The 20,591-nt window shown below is 32.3% G+C and overlaps 1 protein-coding gene across 1 annotated transcript in view; it reads right to left on the reverse strand.

Moving 5' to 3' along the window:
- Positions 1-20,591, reverse strand: part of LOC134240161 (protein cycle-like) — a 65,530-nt gene that overhangs the window by 2,373 nt on the left and 42,566 nt on the right. The window contains exons 5-14 of the mRNA XM_062722266.1: positions 19,540-19,697; positions 18,341-18,417; positions 15,119-15,211; positions 14,817-14,934; positions 12,069-12,242; positions 9,678-9,924; positions 6,613-6,719; positions 5,263-5,413; positions 3,008-3,093; positions 2,669-2,789 (exon numbers count right to left, since the gene is read on the reverse strand). Coding sequence (XP_062578250.1) covers positions 2,669-2,789; positions 3,008-3,093; positions 5,263-5,413; positions 6,613-6,719; positions 9,678-9,924; positions 12,069-12,242; positions 14,817-14,934; positions 15,119-15,211; positions 18,341-18,417; positions 19,540-19,697 — 1,332 coding nt within the window. The remainder of the gene's footprint in view (positions 1-2,668; positions 2,790-3,007; positions 3,094-5,262; positions 5,414-6,612; positions 6,720-9,677; positions 9,925-12,068; positions 12,243-14,816; positions 14,935-15,118; positions 15,212-18,340; positions 18,418-19,539; positions 19,698-20,591) is intronic.

A 20,591-nucleotide genomic window follows, 5' to 3' on the forward strand; every position in this document is an offset into this window, starting at 1 on the left:
TTCACAAATTTTAACTTTATTCTTAATCCTTAGGAAAAGTGGCAATCTTTTTGTGTATTAATGAACAAGAGATGTTTGTAAAACACTTATGCCCCCCGCCCCCCAGATTAGAATTTTTCTATGTCCAAAAGGGCATAACTCTGTCTGAAATGGTGCGATCCTACCTAAAACATTTCTTGACCTAGATATTCAGCTGAAAAATCTGCATACTAAAAATTTCATTTCAATATGTGCAACCTCTGCAAAAAAAAAAAAAAAAAATGAATGGAAACAACAATTAAGTGGAATTTTTCTAAGTCCAAGGGGCATAACTCTAATAAAAAGGATGCAATGGTAAAAAAAACAGAACTTGCCCTAGATTTTTATCTGATATATCTGTATACAAAATTTCATTTCAATATGTGCAACCTCTGCAAAGAAAATGAACGGAAACTGCAAATAAGTGGAATTTTTCTAAGTCCAAGGGGCATAACTCTAACAAAAAGGATGCAATCGTACCCAAAACAGAACTTGATCTAGATATTTATCTGATATATCTGTATACTAAATTTCATTTTAATATGTGCAACCTCTGCAAAGAAAATGAACGGAAACTGCAAATAAGTGGAATTTTTCTGAGTCCAAGGGGCATAACTCTAACAAAAAGGATGCGATCGTACCCAAAACAGAACTTGACCTAGATATTTATCTGATATATCTGTATACTAAATTTCATTTCAATATGTGCAACCTCTGCAAAGAAAATGAATGGAAACTACAAATAAGTGGAATTTTACCGAGTCCAAGGGGCATAACTCTAACAAAAATGGCGCGATCATACCCAAAACAGAACTTGACCTAGATATTTACCTGATAAACCTATATACCAAATTTCATATCAGTATGTGCAACGGTTGTGAAGAAAATGAACGGAAACTAAATGGACCGACAGACCGACCGACCGACAGACCGACCGACAGACCGACGGACAGCAGCAAAGCAATATGCCCTCCCTTCTTCGAAGGGGGGCATAAAAATATTAATACTATAATCCAGAAAATTCAGAGTAGACATGTTCGAAAGCAAAACAAACACACAATATATTGTCAGCCCATGCAGTTGTGGTGAGCAGACTTTGGCAATTGAACGCACCCAGTGAATAGAAAACAACAATCAATAACAGAGCTCGTGCCCTGTTTACAAAAACTGTGTACATAACACGAGTGTGCTCTATTTGCTAAACTCTGTACACAACGGAATGACGATACTTGTAAAGGAGTTTTGCTTTCTAACATTTCTACTCTGAATAAAATTATTTTTCTGGATTTAAGTTTTTAATTTAATATTTCTCATTAATACACAACAAGATTGCCACTTTTCCTAAGGATTAAGAAAAAAGTTAAAATTTGTGAAGGTGCAACGATATGTCAATCAAACCCGCCAAAAAATTTAAAGTTTTAATAACTTTTAAATGAAGATTTTAAATTAATTTTTGTGTGAAATGCTATTAAAATATGTAATTCGTGATATTATACAAAAATATTAACTTCAAATCTCTGTCCAAGTACCTTTAAAGAAAATTCGAAAATTAAAATAAAAAAAATACCTCCCTCATCTACTTCATTGCCAATCAAATGATAAATAAAATGCCTCCCTCTAGCATCTGTTTTGGAGAAAATTGGCCTGAGAACCAGAGAATTAAATTTAGGTAGCCTTACTTTGCATTAAATAATGACCTTTCTGCACTTATCTAAATGTCAATTTTTCTGGCATTAAGAAACCCACAAGCAATAAAATTATGTATATATAAAAAAGCTAATTATCAAGCCTCATAATCAGAGGTTCTTTTGATATTTAAAAAAATCCTACTGTTGCCATGGCAACAAGCACAATTATGTCTAGTTTGATCATTCAAAGTCCACGAGTCATTGCTATAAATAACTTGATAACTGCTTACACAACCATTCCTGATAATTAATAACCAAATCAAGCATTTTTATGACTATATTAAGAGGAAGATCATTACTCCAGAGTAAGAAGAAGGCTTCCTTTGAGAAAATCAAATGAAAAAATTAATTTTCTACAGTTTCATAACCTATATATCCACGAACTTTGATGGTACATTGATTAATCCTTTGGTAGATTTATCTCCCACAACAAAGAATAACTGAAAGATGCATTCATAGATGTGGCAATATTTTTCAGGAGCAGATTCACATAATTATGTTCCCTTATTTTGAAGTACATTATCCCCAAAACTGTAGTAGAAGTAACATTTACAGACAGGCCAACAGACAAATGGACAATACACATTTTATTAAATATTCATTAACATTACCTCTTCTGTCGTTGACTAATTGGGCAAATAAGCTATTTAAATGGTAGAAAGAATTTCTGAAAACCTGACCTCTTAAGATTTCAAGTATAAATGCATGAATTCTGAACAAAGATTTTACATACAATATTTATTCCCAGAAAATGGACCATTAATTTTCTAAAGTCAGATGCTGCCTCTAACTGCATTTCCACTTTGCAAAGGATCATACCCATACACATGAATATACTCTCATTTGTTAATGGGGAAGAATTTTTAGAGATTAAAAATAAAAGGTTTATAAAGACATCATTTTGTGACTAATCACTTGTGAAAGAGATAATAATCTATGTACATATAATATGCACTATATACCTTTGCATTTCTATCATCTCTTCCGCAATTTGTCGACCTATCCTCCCAGCACCCAGTTTGGTTCCCGTGGCAACAGCTGATGTCCCGGTTTTCCGCTTGTCAGCCATTGCTGCCTGCTGGTCTGAAAGACAAGAACTCAAAGTAGGCATAAAATTTGTAAATATTTGTGACATAATTTAAAGCCTTTACATTGTTAAACTGCACATGTATACCTACTTTAAAACTGTTATTCATAAAACATTAACGTAATAAACTTTGTCTAGAGAATTTCTAAATTAACATAAGAATTCATTTTTGTACAACATGACTTTAATTAGGTTTCAAAGTTTGACCTCTAACCTTCTTTATACTCCCAGTTACAGTTGCCCTCCATGACCTCTGACCCTGCATCCATACTCTGACCTGAGCTCGTGACCTCCTGTTCCCTAAGAGTGAAAAAAAAGGTTTTTCACAAATCGTAAAAAAACTTGACTTCTTACATAGGGAAATTTTCAACTTCCATTTTATTTTCACCACTTTCCTCCTTGTTGGAAGTGGGCATGCAAATTGTATACATATGGATAATTCAAATAAGACAGAATTTTTTCATGTACGTTTCTTGCTGAATACAAAATAGAAAAGAACTGTTGTAAAGTGTGAAAACGACAAAATAAAACTATGGTAAAATATCCCTCCATACAGTTATTCTTGCTATCATAATTATGACTGCATATTTGATTTGTTTTCTAAAGCTCGAAGTTTATAGACAGGAAAATAAACTTTTTTATGTTAAAAAAAAAGCAACCAATAAGCTTTGATTGTCTCTAGAATCATGAGTTTTCTTACACTTTGAACTGTCTCTTAAAAATTTGCAGACTTTCAACCAGAAGTCTTCAGTGAGACAGTAGCTCTGCTGGTTATATAATAATAAAAAAAAAAGGGGACTTGATCTTGAAAATTCGAAGTTAAGGCAATAACAATATATGTAAAGTCACTTTGCAACACACTTTGTCAAAATCAAAAAAAAACAAACTGGTGTTCAAAATTATGTACCTTAGTAAAGTCTACTTGAGTAACAAGTCGTATTGTAATTGGACCAAATCTGAAGGGAAGTATGTCACAAATAATTCTATTTTTAGTAACAATATGACAATACCATTTTTTTTTTAAACAAAAAATGACAAAGAGAATTATATATCAAATTGTGGTAGCATATTCTTCTTGTTTATCAAGTCACTAAGATTGGACTAAAACTGCATGTAGGTGGAATAGATTTTTTTTTGGAAAAATTGTTAACATGCAGACAATCTGTCAAATGAATGATGGAAACTTCACCATTGCAAAAACTCTTCTGGTCTCCAACCAGCAGAGCTAAAAATAAAGTTGGTCTTCATACTAGGGGTAACAAACGTTTTCCAAACACAAAATATATGATTGTTGACTGCATATCAAATGAGATGGATGCAAAAAAACCATTGGACATTCTAGGTTTAGTGTACAATACTTGCATATCTAATGAGATGGGATGCTAAAAACCTATGCCACTCTAAGCTTTACTTACAATTCCTGCATAACTTACGAGATGGATACTAAAAACCATGGTAAAAAAGGTTTTATATACTGATTACCAACTGACACCAAAATTGTTTTTATGTTTTTAGTACTCTGACTGATATATATGACCAGGGGAATGAACGTCCTTGCATAATATAATGTACAATTATTATGAGGCATTTTTTTTGTGGCTTCTCTTGAAAGGGGGGGGGTAAACAAAATGATATAGATTGTACCTGACTGGTTTTACTCAGAAAACCATCACTTAGTGCATCAAATATATGTTCAGATTTATTGAAAAATAAATTCTTCTAAAACTAGAACTGATTAGTCCCATTGTATATACATGTATATGCATGAGGACCAGATTTTAGTAATATTGTAGTTAATTATTTTTATATTAATATATTCCTATTTAGACATTGCAAATGGTGATATATGGAGCAGTGAAGATCTTAGATGCAAAATATTAAATATAGAATCTGACATTTTTCTCACAATTTTTACGGAGTATATAACATGATATAACGTATTTGACCTTGTTCATGTTGTTTATTTCTTTGTTGTACATTTTGGGGTTGTTAGTTATGTAGAAACCAATGTTAAAATTAAGATAACTACCACTGAGTTGTGGGGGTTGACAGAGCAGCTCACCTTTGTAAAATTATGAACTGATGAAATTTGAATTTAGGAAGTTTAAGATAAAATACAAACAAAAATTGTATTATTTTTAAAAAGTGTTTGGAAATTTGAATGTTTAGATTTTTGAACTAAAATATCCAAATACATTCCCAGTAAATTTTTTTTTCGTAAATTTAGAAATGTTTATTGACAGAAATTTCGAAATTATCCCACCCAAATACTATATAGAATTAAAAAAGTTTGAAATTCAGAAAGTTGAGATAATTTTACACCTTTGATACTTGTTTTATGGAATAAGTGGTAATGAATATTTACAAGAAATAAATCTTAATTAGACTGAACATATCTTTGGAAAATTTCATAATAAGTGGGAATCGTACATGTATTGATGATTTAAACTTAATATTGGATCTGCTTACGGTACAAAAGTATTCGTTGACACAATATATTCCACTTCCTTTGTCCATGGATTCCGAAAGCTGAAGCACTCTGATCGCAAGTGAACAAATGAACCATCTTTAATTTTGAATCTGTACACATTTGATTTCACTTTCTCTTTTGACTTTAAAACTGAAAGGGAAAAATAAAGAAATATAAATATCATTCATATATCATTTATTATACATGTATATATATAGCATATAGAGAGAGACTCTGAGACAGAGAGAATAGGTCATGCAATTAGTCTACTCTTTCTTATATGAAGCAAATGTTATAGAATGCTTATCCATGTAATTGTATATATAATCTAACCAATGATTAATATCAATAAATCTGTTGTCCTTAGCTTCAATCATAATTATGATAGATGATATGATAATTAACCACAATGGTCAATGCTCAGACCTAGGGTCCCCACGCATACTCTATGTGCTCCACTAGCGAAGGTCACACTAAAAATGATTTATTAGGCTGAATGTGTCAAAAACTGCATTATAGATTTCCCTCCAATTAATATTAGATGTGTTATACGGGTTCAGAAATTTGGTCAAAATAGTCCAGTGCACCGGCCTTTTATCCGACTGACCAAATAACCAGTAAATAGCCGATGAGACATATTTTTATGACAAGATATATCAAAACATAACATAATATATGTGGTGATACACTGCTTTCGTTTAGGCCAATAGAGTACACAATAATGAAAACCAATAAATTAGTTGTCTGTAAAGAAAATATTAAGAGTTTTATTAACTGAGGTTAAAAAAATGTTGGTATCCAAAGAAAGGTTTTGTCACAAGAAATACACACACAAAACGTAAAAGCCCTAGCACCAACTGTTCAAATGAAGTGGCTAGGGATTAAGACAGATGAAGATTTACCAAAGTGGGTCAAACTCCGAATTCAAGAGGTCAAAGATGTTGCTACCCAACAAAGGTTGGTCAAGGGGAACAAGCATGTGAAAAAATGACAGCACTGGTGCTAACTATTTGATGTTATATCCAGGGTGAAGTTTTTGAAAATAGACAGTTAGACAGACAGGCCAAAAACTACATTCCCCTTAATTTCAGATTACAGGATTATAAGAAGGAAAGGTGTCCGAAGTTGGAACAAAACTTCTCACAGACGTAAGATAGAATATTCTGTTATTGCCAAGGATTACAACATTCCAGTCAATACATTATCAGCATTGTTAAAATTGGATACCCAGTACAATTTTTTATTTTTTATGTCTGTGATTTAAAAATTCTAATGCTTTGCAATGTAATGTTTAAGTATTTGCTTTTTGATAAAACAGTGTAATGTAAGAAGTAAGTTTGTGGTTTTACCTTTTCGATGTATATCAGACATTACAGAAATATCATCTTGATGGTAGAACTCATAAACTGAGGTTCCTAATAACTCTTGAGGTAGATATCCTAACAGAATCGTGGCTCTGAAAAAAGGAAAAGAATTATCATAACTGTATCTTAACTAGGTTTTAAATAGTCACATGATAGGACAATCGAATTCTATATTTCCCTGTCATTGTCATATTTTTCATCCTTTTTAACCCCATTTGGGGGTCCCCATCGACGATCCTCTCCCATTCTGGCCGTGGGTGCATGAGACGAGAATATCTTGTAGCTCATTAGAGTGTTGACCAATGCGAGTAAAGCATAGTCGGAAATTGACCTTTCATGCGACCTTTTAATGCCCAATCACAGTGTACGAAATACTGCTGATGTAATTTGTTGATTTCAATTGCGATGCGATGGAAACAAAACTTGTCATTGACTGAATATGACGTCACAATAGGGAGGCGTAAATATTCAAGATTACGACACTTTTTGTGATCAAGCAGCCACAGGTAGGAGAGAGCTATATGCGGACTGCGGACCGTGGCTTGAGACGATGGGGGGTCCCAATCAGAGTTATTGTATGTTTTAAAAAAAATGCAAAAAGCATCCAAAATCACATCACCTCAAATGATGGAAAAGTTTCATTTTAAAGGTGGTGACAAAATTTGAGATCTCCTTTTCAAATAAGGTTGCTGAAAATACCAAAAAATCAAGGATATTGCTCTTGAAGTGTGCATAAGGGACTTAAATTTGAGGAGACTTAATCATTAAAAGGGCATTTGAAAGCAGCACGGAATTTGAAAGATTGAGAATGCTCAATTTTTAAAAGTTGGCATGTTTCCCATATAATCAACTATTTATTTCATGGTTGTTCTTGAAGTATGATTCATTTATTCAATGAAGAAAATCATATTTCCCAAAACCATAACCCTCAGGAAATGTGATTTTTTCCTAGGCTGATCGATTCAATATTTTTAAAAGTATTAATTTTTCAGTCTTCACTTAATAAAGCTGAAGCTAAAAAAGATGCGAGATAAGAATGACCCAATCAATTTATAATGCCTATACAATGGTACCATGTCCAATCTTATTTATTTTCTTGATGATTGTTAACTTCAGGCAAAGAATACAAGATAAATTGGACTATTTACATGTCATGACATCACAAATCAATTATTGCAGTCATTGAATTCTCTTCTTAATGGGGTCAAAGGTCATACAAAATGGTTCTTAAAGGATTTTACTTTTCAGACATAAAGACTGGTATGAAAGAATGACAAATTACAATTTGTAAGAAAAGAAATTGCTTTACCAAGAAGTGAAGACATCATAGCTAAACTTATACACTTGTTTATTTTTCCCAGAAATTTTTTACATTTTGTACACTTTAAATTATAAACTCAAAATCTATTATTAGTATTAATAAATTTACATAGTTTGTAATGGGTTGTAAAAATTCTGGAATGAATTAACAAGATTTAAGAAAATCAGAATTTCTGTAGGTTTAATCTAGTTTTCATTCTGTCAGGTTTAATCAGTCTGTAAAAAGACCCGGCAAACAAACAATTTTCTTGAAGATGGCCTATTAAATGTCTCATTAATTAAGATACATGTAACATTTTCATCAAAGATCACTTATATAAAGTTAACCTTCTTATCCAATAGAAAGACTTAATTCTGAAACGTGTGCATAAAGTCATGCACTGACTTCCTTATATAATTAACACTGTTCACTGTAAATAATGATCTATAATGAAACTTGTATAATCCTGAATCTATACTGTATAGCAGGTTAAAATCGCGGTCGGAAAAGATCGCGATTTGTTCAATTTTCAGCAAATCGCGGTCGTTTGAATTCGCGGAAAAGAAAAAAACATAAATTTCTTAAACAGTACTTGCAAGCATTTTTCTGTAGGTATATATTGTGTGAAGTGTTATTTCCCGTCTCTATAGAATATATTACGAAAGTCTGTAATGTATATGAGCTGTATATCGCGCATTCGGACAGAAAAGTAAAGTCTATATATTGTGTCGATTTTGATCCCGATTGAATAATAACTAAACACCGGACTGATCCCGATTTGAAGTCAAAATAATGCTACGCATTTAATTTTTATTTATTTCCAGGTCCAAATCAGAAAAAAAATTATACCGTAGTAAAAATGTTGAACTTTTAATCATATAATTGAAATTAATTAATTGTCGTTACCCTGTTTACTAAGTAAATGCCTTGACTAAAGGTAATGACTGAGTGATACGCACGGGTGAAATTAAACAAACATGTTTTATTAAATAATTACATCGCACTTCTACTAGATGGCAAAATTAATCGTAAGCTATAGAAATGAATTAAACAATTAATAAGCTTTTAAAACAGCAACAACTACATGTTTGTAATTGATCCAGGCACTCGCATAATTATAAAGACAGTCTACATCTAATCACAGAAAAATTTCAATTTATCTTTATAATACTTTTTAAGAATTATTCACTGTATGTTGAATTCGCGGAATTTCTTTTTCCGCGAATATAGCGAAAATTAACTCCGCAAGTTAATTTCCTGCTGTACAGTACTCTGTACAAGTGGAAATTTTAGCAAGGATTTAATTTTGGCATTATTGGCGAGGGTGCTGAGTTCGCTAAAATTAAATATCCCTAAAAATTAATTGCGTTTTATTTGTAATAGCTTCTTTACTAAGCATTTTAAAATGGCTAAAATTACTTATCGCTAAAAATAAAATACCAATTATTAAGGAGAAATTGCTAAATTTATGTCTCGCTGAAATTTTCGCTTCTATGGTATTCCATAACCTGTCTTATTATGGAAACTTGAAGTCCCTTTCCATGAATTCAACTGTCTATGTGCTTTTTAATCTTAAATATTTCCTAATCTGACCAATTTCTTCGAAAACAGTGGACTGGTGCCCTGAATATACAAGTTTTACTGTACAACTTTAATTAATATAATAAATAGTCTCTATCTCTGAAGCAAAAGACTCAAATATTTTTTTTTTTTTTTTTTTTTTACATAATCTGGTGTTAATTTTACTTACCCCTGATCAACAAAGGTAAACTTTCCGTCGATGCTCATTCGAGACACATATTCTATAGATCGGACATTTATATCACTGTCTCTGTCCACAGTTTTACGATCACAGGTTGATTTGATTTGTCCCACGGCCACTAAACAACTTAAATCACAGTTATCTTCAGAATCCTCCTGCTCCTTCATGTCCAGACTTGATGAGGGCCAGGATTTGAGGTAACCCGTACAGTGTATCACAGTGAAAGACTTCCTATCTGTAACATATATCATACAACACTGAGTATAATACTATATCATGTATCACAAAGAGACTCCCTATCTGTAAAATATCATACAACCATGCAGAGCTACAGATAAGGTGCGTATTTGCAGAAATACACATTAAATTTTACAAAATACACATTGTAAATTAAAATAGAGCGTACAATTATGCATTAGTAATCAGAGCTACGCATTACACCACGAAAGTACTGCGTACAACAAGTTGAAGAACACAGGTACGACTTACTTAATGATACGAATTGCGGTTAACTCAGTGTTTGATTTTTCTCAAAACGAAGTACAGATTTAAAAGCCTTTTAGTGACCAGGAATATTCTAGTAATGACGACGACTATCTCCATTTAGGGAGGAAGAATCAGAGGTTTAGATTAAAATCAATTTCCATGAAGAAAGACTATGCACTAGGCAAAACTTTTTTTAGCAAATTTTTCATCTCTCTTAACTTGCCACATTAACGAAGATTCTTTTCTCTCAGTTTACTCTTGGTACAATATCTGAAATGAAGGAAAAGTTTTCTGTGCCTCTGACTCTATGGTACCTTGACCTACTGTATAATCTTCCATGTCAAAAAAAAATGCTTCCCAATCTTAGCATAAAGTCTTTTTGGTATTTACAAAATTTATTTAAATAAATGCAGGAATTGACCTTTGAAGTTTTTCCCCTCTTCAAAAACACATACTTCAATTACAAACTCAAAATAAAGGTCAAAACATTTATATATAAACACAATACTCTTCATTTTGCTGAAAATCAAAATCTGCATTGATTAAAAAGTCAGGGAGTAAATACACTTTGGGGTAAAAAATTATCTGGAGCTCTATGTGTATCATAGACATGATAGAGAATGACTTTCTATAATTATATATCATACAACTAGACATATCAAAGGATGAAATTTAATATCATTACAAAACTCTTTATCTGTAAAATACCGTACAACGGGTAATTTTTACTGCTGTAAATTTTTACGAATTTTGATCAAAAAGGGTGATTTAAATTTTTACGCGTTAGTTTTTTACGAATTGAACATGTCCGTAAAAATTAAAATCATCAGATGTAAAATTCCAGATCACTGATTGTTAGCACTTTGAACGCGTTTACGTACAAATAAGGTGTCCGAAAACCCGATGTAAGAGAGAGAGAGAGAGAGAGAGAGAGATTAAATTATGACAAAATAAACAATGCAACAAATTACATAATGTGTTAACAAAAATTTTCATTTACCTTTATATACACAAACCATGTACGCTTCATGTATTCATGTTTTTTAAAACACATAGCTAGGCACACCACGTGTTCGTCTGGATTTACCGAAAATAAGAGAGACAACTCAAACTATCATAATTGAAGTGAAAGTATGCATGTACAGTGTATTCAGAAGTTTTATTCAAAGCACATGAAACAGAAGATTTAAGTGTCAAAGATTGAAAACATGGGTATAATTGGAAGACCTGTAATTATTAAGTTATTATCAGAATTCATGCGTCTCGTAAAAATACTAAAAAAGAGTAACCAAGTAGGTCTAACTGATTAATTAATTGACGATGTTTGTATAATTTTTACAAGTTAATTGAGATTTACCTCTATGATCCCTATTGATGATTGACTTAAAAGTGTTCAAAATACCAACAGTACACTAATTATATAGCCTCCAGGGAGTGAGCTTAATGACAATGAGCATTACTTTTACACATACAATGTTGAAAATTTACACGAGCCGTTTTAGAAATTATTTGAAATTTTACGCGTTTAAATTTTACGGATTTATAAAACTTGTAAAAATTAGTAAAAATTAGCAGCACGTAAAAAATACCCGTTATACGGTATATCATACAATTACATTTGTGAAGGACTTTCTATACATGAATAATACATCGACATGTATCAAAATAAGAGACTTCCTATCTGCAAAATATCATACATGTACATTCTGATATACTGAAGAACCGATAATATGAAACTTTCTGGGGGTGTTACGGCGGGTAATAAATTACTTGATTTTTTTTTTTGTGTTACAGCAGGTATAATAACCACCTCATTTTTTTCTGTTGTTTTTGTGTATCAGAGGGTAACTAACTACTTGATTTTTATGTGTAACAGCGGGTATAACTAACTACCTGATTTTTTCTTCCGACTACAGAGCTCCAGATCTATGTCTTTCTCGGATTTGAGTCCTGAACACAGATCTGACACAGAGCTTCCAGATTTCATCCGACAGAAGAACGACCGTCGAGCCCCAGAACAGAGGTAGGTGGGTCGTCGGATTAGTTCCGTCTTCACAGGCATCATGGCTAAATCAAATCAAAATCATTGCATAAATGTACATAATGATTGAATCATCTTTTAATAAATTTCATTTTCTTTTGTAACAGATGATGGACTTTTATTACTTTACTTTAATTATTATTCATATTTTTATAATTCATATTTACTTAATTTTTTACTTTATTTTTTAGTACATGTACATCATAAAAATAAGTTTGTACAATGTAAATCCTCTTTTATAAAATAATATATACCTGCCTGCGTGCAAAAACATGAGATCTTACATAAGACATTCATAAATTTATACCATATCTTATTCCTTGTATAATTAATTAGCTTCTTTCCTTTTATAATATTTAAAGGACACACAGTAAGCAAGATAACAGATCCAGGAAATGCTGAGCTTGGCTAAAATTCTACCAGGTGTATATTTCTGTGGCATTTTACTCAATGATACAAGGAACTTCAAATTCTACAGAAATTTTGATTCTGTATCATCATCGTCAGACGAAACAACCCATAGAGGCTGACAGGGCAGCAATCCCAGAAATCAATTATGTTACAGAAAGTACAACAGAGAAATCATATATTTGATTACACACAACATGGTGTTGCTTCAAAATGACTAACATAGTCAAAAACTTTAAACTTATGGTCATAACTTTTGAACTGTAAGCACTAAAACTTTCATATTCCTTGTGACAAGAACTTCTTTTGGATGCCAAAAAATTTGACCTTTTGACCATGACCTTGGAGTTAACAAAGTCAAACTCAATCCTACAGCCCTTTTAATGGGACCTCACCCTATCTCAATGAGGCACAATTGAATGAACTTGCATTTAATACAGCACATTTCTGCTGTTCTTAAAAAGATTTTTTTCCTCCCTATATATTCCAATGTCATGAAATTTTCTTCCAATTATATGGCAATGCCATATTACAATATTATTTGAACACATTTTAATTGTATAGTTTCACTTTCACATTTTATCTTTCTTCGACCTATGGGTCTTGAGAAGAAGATTTATATTAAATGACCCCCCTCCCCCCCCCCCCCTCTTTTCTTGATTGACCCCTTGGAAAAGGTTAAAAGGCTTGACCATGTGAATTAATTCTAATTCCCTTTATCCAAGGATATAACCTCTGTGTCAAGGTTGGTTAAAATTGGTGTACTGGTTTTAAATAAATATAAATCAATAGTCAACTCTGCCAAATCAATATCTTTGTCTCATTCAGTTATTCGGAAGTTCAAATTACCCTAAAAAAATACACTGAATGCTTGCATCACTTTTTAAGAAAAATTATCCTTCTATTGAGTTTGAAATTTCAAGGGAGAGGTTTGATTGGGTTAGAAGATTTAGTAGATTTAGCAGAATTTGGACAAAAAAGCCTGCTTCCATTCTCAAGAGTGATGCATGGGCCCATTAAATAGTTTAATGAAGAACTAGCAGAAGACAATTTCAGCCATCAAGCAGACGACAATCTAAGCCATCAAACAGAGGACAATGTTGGCAATATCCAATCTCAAATGATGGCTTATATAAGCTACAGGCTTACATAAGCTTTAATATCTCCTTTTAAATCTCTTAAGGTTTCATGCAAATAATAAGGTTTCTGTAGGAACAAATCATAATTACAATCAACTGTTCCAATAAAGTGATAAATACACACACTATGGAAGGCTTTATTATCAATCAGTGAGTTACTGGAAACATTAAGTTTTTCCTTCAACTGCATGGATGTAACAAACAAATACATTTAAAGACATACGCAACGTAGTTTGAACTTTATTGCATTTTTCCCTGCATGTGGCGTTGAAGAGTTTCAATACTTGAAGGAACTGTCTACTAGATTTTATTGTCTGCATATGCAATTGTACACATCTTTTTAATCAAATTTGGATAAATAAAACACCCAGAATATATGTTTAGTAATTTTTGTATATTTTTCTTTGAATAATACAAAAAAAAAATTCATCAATTGATATCTTTTCAAAACCCCTGGTAATGCATGCTGATTTTTTGTCTATGAACATGCGATGGCACTATAATCTTGAATTTAGAATATATCTTATAAAGTTATCAGTAAGCAAGGTACGTTGCGTATGTCTTTAAAGAAAATTTACTCTTTGTTTAGAAATTTCCATGTTCATTCTTTGACATATTTTCATTTATCAATGCACATATTCTCTTCTATTTTGGTGCTAGTGGTGTTGTGGAACTCATTCTTTAAATATCCTCTAATGATCTTCATGAAGGATGGAATGCTTTTTGTTGGGGTGGAGGTGTTATCCTCCAATGATCTTCAAGCAGGATGCAGGAGGTTTTTTTTGGGGAGGGGGCTTATCCTTTAATGACCTACATGTAGAATGCATTTTTTGGGCGACCTCTAATGGCCTATATGAAGCATGCTGTTTAGGGGGGGGGGGTATCTTTTAATAACCTTCATGAAGGATGCAGGTTTTCTTAGGGGAGGTAATGATAAATCAATGAAATTTTATTCCCAAGAAAATTTGTGCTTTTTACAGTACCACTACTACTCCCTTTTACAGAAATACCATTTCCTGTCCCATGTTTACAGGATGCAGGATTACGACTTACTTCTGGCATCTATTAATCGTTCCCTGGGGTAGACATCTGATGCTGACAACTGCTCTTTGACCTTGTTAATGTCATGTGGGTGAAGGTAATCCAAGAGGCTCTGACCAATCAGATCCAGCTACCAAAATAATTCAAATTACAGCATACAAATCTAATCAGTAAGAATTTAGATCTAAGAATTTGATACATGTTAACTCAATCTGTACCTCTTAGTCTTGCAAAGGTCCTGAATGATCAAATCAAATATTGCTTGATTTACCACTTATGACATTTGTTTTATCATCAACAAGTGTCCTATTTACCCTTGTGTAGTTGAGAATATTACGGACAGACTCCGACACGTAGAGAATTCTGGCTCGGTCGCAGCTCACAACAAACAGGAAGCCCTCCGCTGCCTAACAAAATAGTTACCATAGTAACCATCAGTAACAATCAGTAACCATCTTAAGTATGGTATTATGAAATAAATTCCCCATGAACATCACATACCTGCAAACCATTAAAATTTTGGTTGCCAATGAACATTAATTGACTTCCATTAATTAAATGATTGCAAAGTACATGTACAGTGGACCTTCAGATATCTTGTCGCCAGATATCCGGATGCTTCTGTATCCGGATGATTTTTCATCGGAACGGAATTTTTAAAAATTATTTTGTCTTGTTGAACTGGTAATTGAGGTATCGTTTGGTAACGTTTCACATATCCGGACAAAGTGACTAGGAACCAAAGCGTCCGGATACATGAAGTTCCACTGTATAATAATTGTCATTATATAGACTTGCAGAATTCCCTCATTATATTGTAATGTAATCTTAACAATGAGCAGTTCTTAACTCTGCGGAGAACATTGGGCAAGAAACATGAGAGACATGCAATTTGTTATATTTGTGTATGGAAAACAACTAATTCAGGATTGCACTTAAAATTTTTAAAGTATGGAATGCATGTTTATTATTTGGATGTTAAAATAATCCCAACTTTCATCTTTCAGTTTAAACTTTCAGTTCATAACCTGTGATTTTTATATTGAAGACTGTTGTAAGGTACATATATATCAGATTCTACTTCTATAATAAAGGGTATGGCCGTCAGAGATTGAGGTGTTGGTAAAGTGATCCCTGTATTAAATGTCGATCACTAATCTGCTTTGCACTTTGGAGGCATTGATTAACACAAATAGAGGAACTTTTATTTGTCAATGAAATATTTTTTTCATGGCACCTTTTTTTTTTACTTTTAATATTGATTGTGATATTGACAATAGCACAAAGTATTTTTTTTTTTTTAACTGACTTAATTGTGGTCAAGAATTTTGAAAAAAAAAATAAATAAAATGTAATATTTTTATCTTTTTCTCTCAGATATCTGCAGTGAAAACATGAATAAAATATCTATTTTCTTTTTATTATCCACTGTAATTTATGGAATAAAGTACCTGTAGGAAATTTATAAAGAAAAACGTGCAATACATATTAGTAAACAAAATTGAAAATGTCTGATTTCCTGTAGGAAAAAATCTATTGAAATACCTGCCATATCATTGAGGTTTAGCATGACGACAAGGATGAAATAGCAGCCTACAATCTTGTCACCTTATAGCGATAAGCAGATTTTAAACCAATATTTCGTTCATCCTTCTGTCACAAACCATGACGTCAAAATTAATTACAAGTCCTAACAGCTGCCTTGTCAGCTTTCAAAAACAAAGGCTTGTTCTATAACACATTCAGAGCACAATCTCCAAGACGCAGCAATGTCATGTAACAATACAGGCAACTTTGATTTAAATAGTCTATTTTTATTATTTGCGGGAATCTAAATATTCTTTAGGAGAGCTGTAAATGTAATAGAACATTTACACTTCCGATCTTATAAGGTCTGCTATCTGTGAAATTAAGGTGTTTTCATTACAAGTATTTATCAAATTAAAGTACAGTCAAACTTTGTTATCTCGAACCTGATGGGGCTGCGAAAAAAAACCTTTGGTATCTCAAATATAAAAATCTCAAAGTTTCCACCTAAGAATGCATTATATGCCCAAGTCTGATAATTCTAGGCCACAAATAATTTCAAAGAATGAGATATAGGCAGGGTTTTGCCACATTTGGCTAAATTTTCTTCATTAAAGGGCACAGTACCAATCAAATAAACCTAACACCATCTTGTAACCCAAGATGCATCCACAAAAACATAAATTGGTATATAAATATTGTGGACAGGTACCCTGAATACAGTGAAAATCACTTCTACTGATCTTCAAGTAGAGCTAAACAGAGAGTATTATTGCTCTCCTAGAATCACGAGGAGAATCATGGTTTGGCATCAAATAAATGTTAAGGAAATGAAACTTGTTTTTATTTAAGTTCAAGGAACTCGGAAATATTGCCTGGAAAATATTAGTCTGATAGGCAGACATGCCAAAAGCAATGTCTGATTTGGTTGGGGGATACATTATACAACTGTAAGAAGTTACATGTTATACCGTGGAATCTCCCATTTTAATGGGAGTTTATTTTCACTGTTTTCATAGTATGACGGGAAATCTGAACTTCAGCCCTCCATGAATTAGAAAATTTCAAATGTGTAACACCACACTTCTTCAATTACAAAATTATCCCCCTTGAAACAATGCTTTTTCCTCAAGCCTTGAAAAGTTACTCTTTGAATATATGATTTATAACTTAAGTTGAATAAAGTGGGACTGGGGTAGGAAGGGCCACAATATATTTAAATTTTATATAGGAAAACATTCATAAAGAAAATAGATTCAAATCTAAACCCCCTAAAAACTATTTATCCCTAAATCTTTGATTATAGAGGCATAATAATTTATGATACAAAAAAAATTAAAATTAACATTATAGTCTATGAATTGCAGATTGGTTATAGCTGATATGGTTAAGTCCAAAGTCATCACTATGCATATAAACAGTCCCATACATATATACACAGGTCATCATGCAAAAACAGATACCAGTCTTAAAACGTGGACCTTGGCAGAGTCAGTGATATAGTATGGATGCATTAACATTAATCTAGTTGGACAGAAAGCAATTTACAATTTGACAGATGATCATAATTGACCAGATTCTGGTGTTTTTAGACACTGTAAGGGATGTCCAAGGATCTCCTGGTAATTTAAAGCAATGTACCAGGACACCTTCGAGGTGTTTGTTTTTATTACACTTACAAGCATAAGAAATCTCTACCTCTAAAATGAGATGTTTGAGATTAAACAAAAATGCCTTCAGAATGAAATTTTTGAGATAGACCAAAATTTACTCTAGAATGAAATGTTTGAGAAAGAACAAACTTATCTCTAGAATGAGATACCTGAGATAGAATGAACTAACTTCTAGAATGAGATGTTAAAGAAAGAACATACCTCTGGGACAAGATGCTTGAGATAGAACAAGCTTATCTCTAGAAGAAGATGCTCGAGATAGAACAAGCTTACCTCTAGAATAAGATGTTTGAGATAGAATTCTAGAATGAGATGTTTGAGATAGAACAAGCTTACCTCTAGAATGAGATGTTTGAGATCATCGTCAGATAAGAATGACGGTCTAGCTTCAGGTATTGACATAGCTGCACCTTCTGTAAAATATAATATTGACCAATTTTTTTCTTAGTTTCATGTACACTTATGATTAATAAATTTGATTGTTTCCTTAATTATTCAGAATTGTAAATCAGATGATAGATCAATATTAATGATTAATTTTTAGCCAGATTTTTGGGGAAAAAAGGAGGGATTTTGCAATTGGCAATCGGCCCCATATTCGGCCCTACATGGGGCAGTGGAAAATCCTTGTGTGCCTACCAATAAACTAAAAGTTTGAATTTCCATATCTGTTTGTAATTTAGCTTTTCTTTATGATCACTTCTCAATATTTCTGAGCAGCACCCAGCAATAGTTTATTACAGCTTTTTTAATCTAATAATAAGCCATCAACATTTAGCGATATTTTCTGAAAACATTGCTCTTAACAAAACTCTGTAACCCTTTTTTAAAAAAAACTTGTCTCTCAAACAGTTAAAAGCATTAAACAAATTCTGTTATTATCATTTAAAAGTTGTGACCTGCCCTGCCACAGGAGAAATAATTTTTATCTTATTCAGAGACAGTTATCTCTGAGGGACAATTTTTTTCATGCATATATCCTGATTGAGGGACTTGTGCTGAGATCGTTTCTATTTTAGGGACTATTTTTGTCTTATATATCCTGAGATTGTTTACCCCTGAGGAACTATTTTCTAACTGACATATCCTTAGATTCTTCTGAGAGACTTTTTTAATCTTACATATTCCAAGACTATTCACCTCTGAGGGACTATTTTTCATCTAACATATCCAAAAAATTTACCTCTGAGGGACTTGAGCTGAGATTGTTTACCTCTGAGGGACTATTTTTTAATCGAACATATTTGAGATTATTTACCTCTGATGGACTATTTTTTTAATCGAACATATCGGAGATTACTTACCTCTGAGGGACTTTATTTTAATTGAACATATCTGAGATTATTTACCTCTGAGGGACTATTTTTTAATCGAACATATCCGACACTTACCTCCAAGGGACTATTTTTCTATCTTGCATATCCTGAGATTGTTACTACTAAGGGACTATTTTTTATCTTTATACATATCCTGAGATTGTTTACTACCCGTACTAAGGGACTATTTTTCATCTTACATATCCTGAGATTGTTTACCTCTAAGGGACTTGAGATGCTGTACCGCCATGCGTAACACAGTTAACTTGTCCAATTTTCTGTTCATGGCGTTACACATTGGCAGCATTGAGGACAACTCTGTGATGTAAGCATTCATCTTGTCCCTCCTCCTTTTCTCAATCTCACTGTGGTTTTGTCTGTCAATATAGTCGTGATAAAAGAATTACAATTATGTGATTAGTTTTTTGTATAACTATTTAGTTTTTTAAATTGTAACATCATTAATGTCAACTTTTTACTTATTTAGTTTTCAAATTACACAATCTATACAACACAAAACACTATTTCTGTTTTCAAGGTTAATACATTGACTAAATTACCTGAGAAGTGCAATATTTACCAAGGCTGAAGGCCGAGGTGAATATTGTACGCTTAGGATTGCTAATTCATTGTGTGGACTGACAAAACTAAAATATGTTTTATAATATGTCATTTTTCTTGACTATTTACATTTATTAAAGTCCTAGAGCAAAATGTATCAAGAGGAGTGGAATTACAATAAACCCAAAAAGTTTATGTAAATTTGGAATTTCTTGATCAGATCTAATGTAATCAATCAATCAATCATTCTTTATTTCCTCCTCATGGAGATATATGAAATATGACATACAATTAAGTAAATATTACACTAGCAGACCTGCCAACCAAAATTGATGCTGTGAGGGGTCATGACCCAACATTCAGAATTGAAATGTTGGGTCATAGTGCGCTGCGACATTTTTGTTGAGGTTTGAGTAACAAAATGCTCCCAATTTTTAGGCATCAATGCAAACAGTCAAACACATGCATGTATATGTTATATTTTATTGCAGACTTGATTTTTACTTAGGACAGGTTACTTACAATTGCTTGTATAAGAACACTTTCAGATTGATAGTTAGATTCAGATACTTTTAGTTCAATAGAATTTTTGCAAAGTTTTAAAAATTTAAAAAGTTTCTGGGAAACATTGTTAGATTCTACATTAATTTTCAACATATTACACAATCAGAAAATTGTAATTAGACATTAGGCCTACATTGAAAGATTAA

Source organism: Saccostrea cucullata, unplaced genomic scaffold, assembly GCF_032062105.1.
Source record: "Saccostrea cucullata isolate Sc308-1 unplaced genomic scaffold, CSIRO_AGI_Scuc_v1 ctg74, whole genome shotgun sequence".
NCBI lineage: Eukaryota > Metazoa > Mollusca > Bivalvia > Ostreida > Ostreidae > Saccostrea > Saccostrea cuccullata.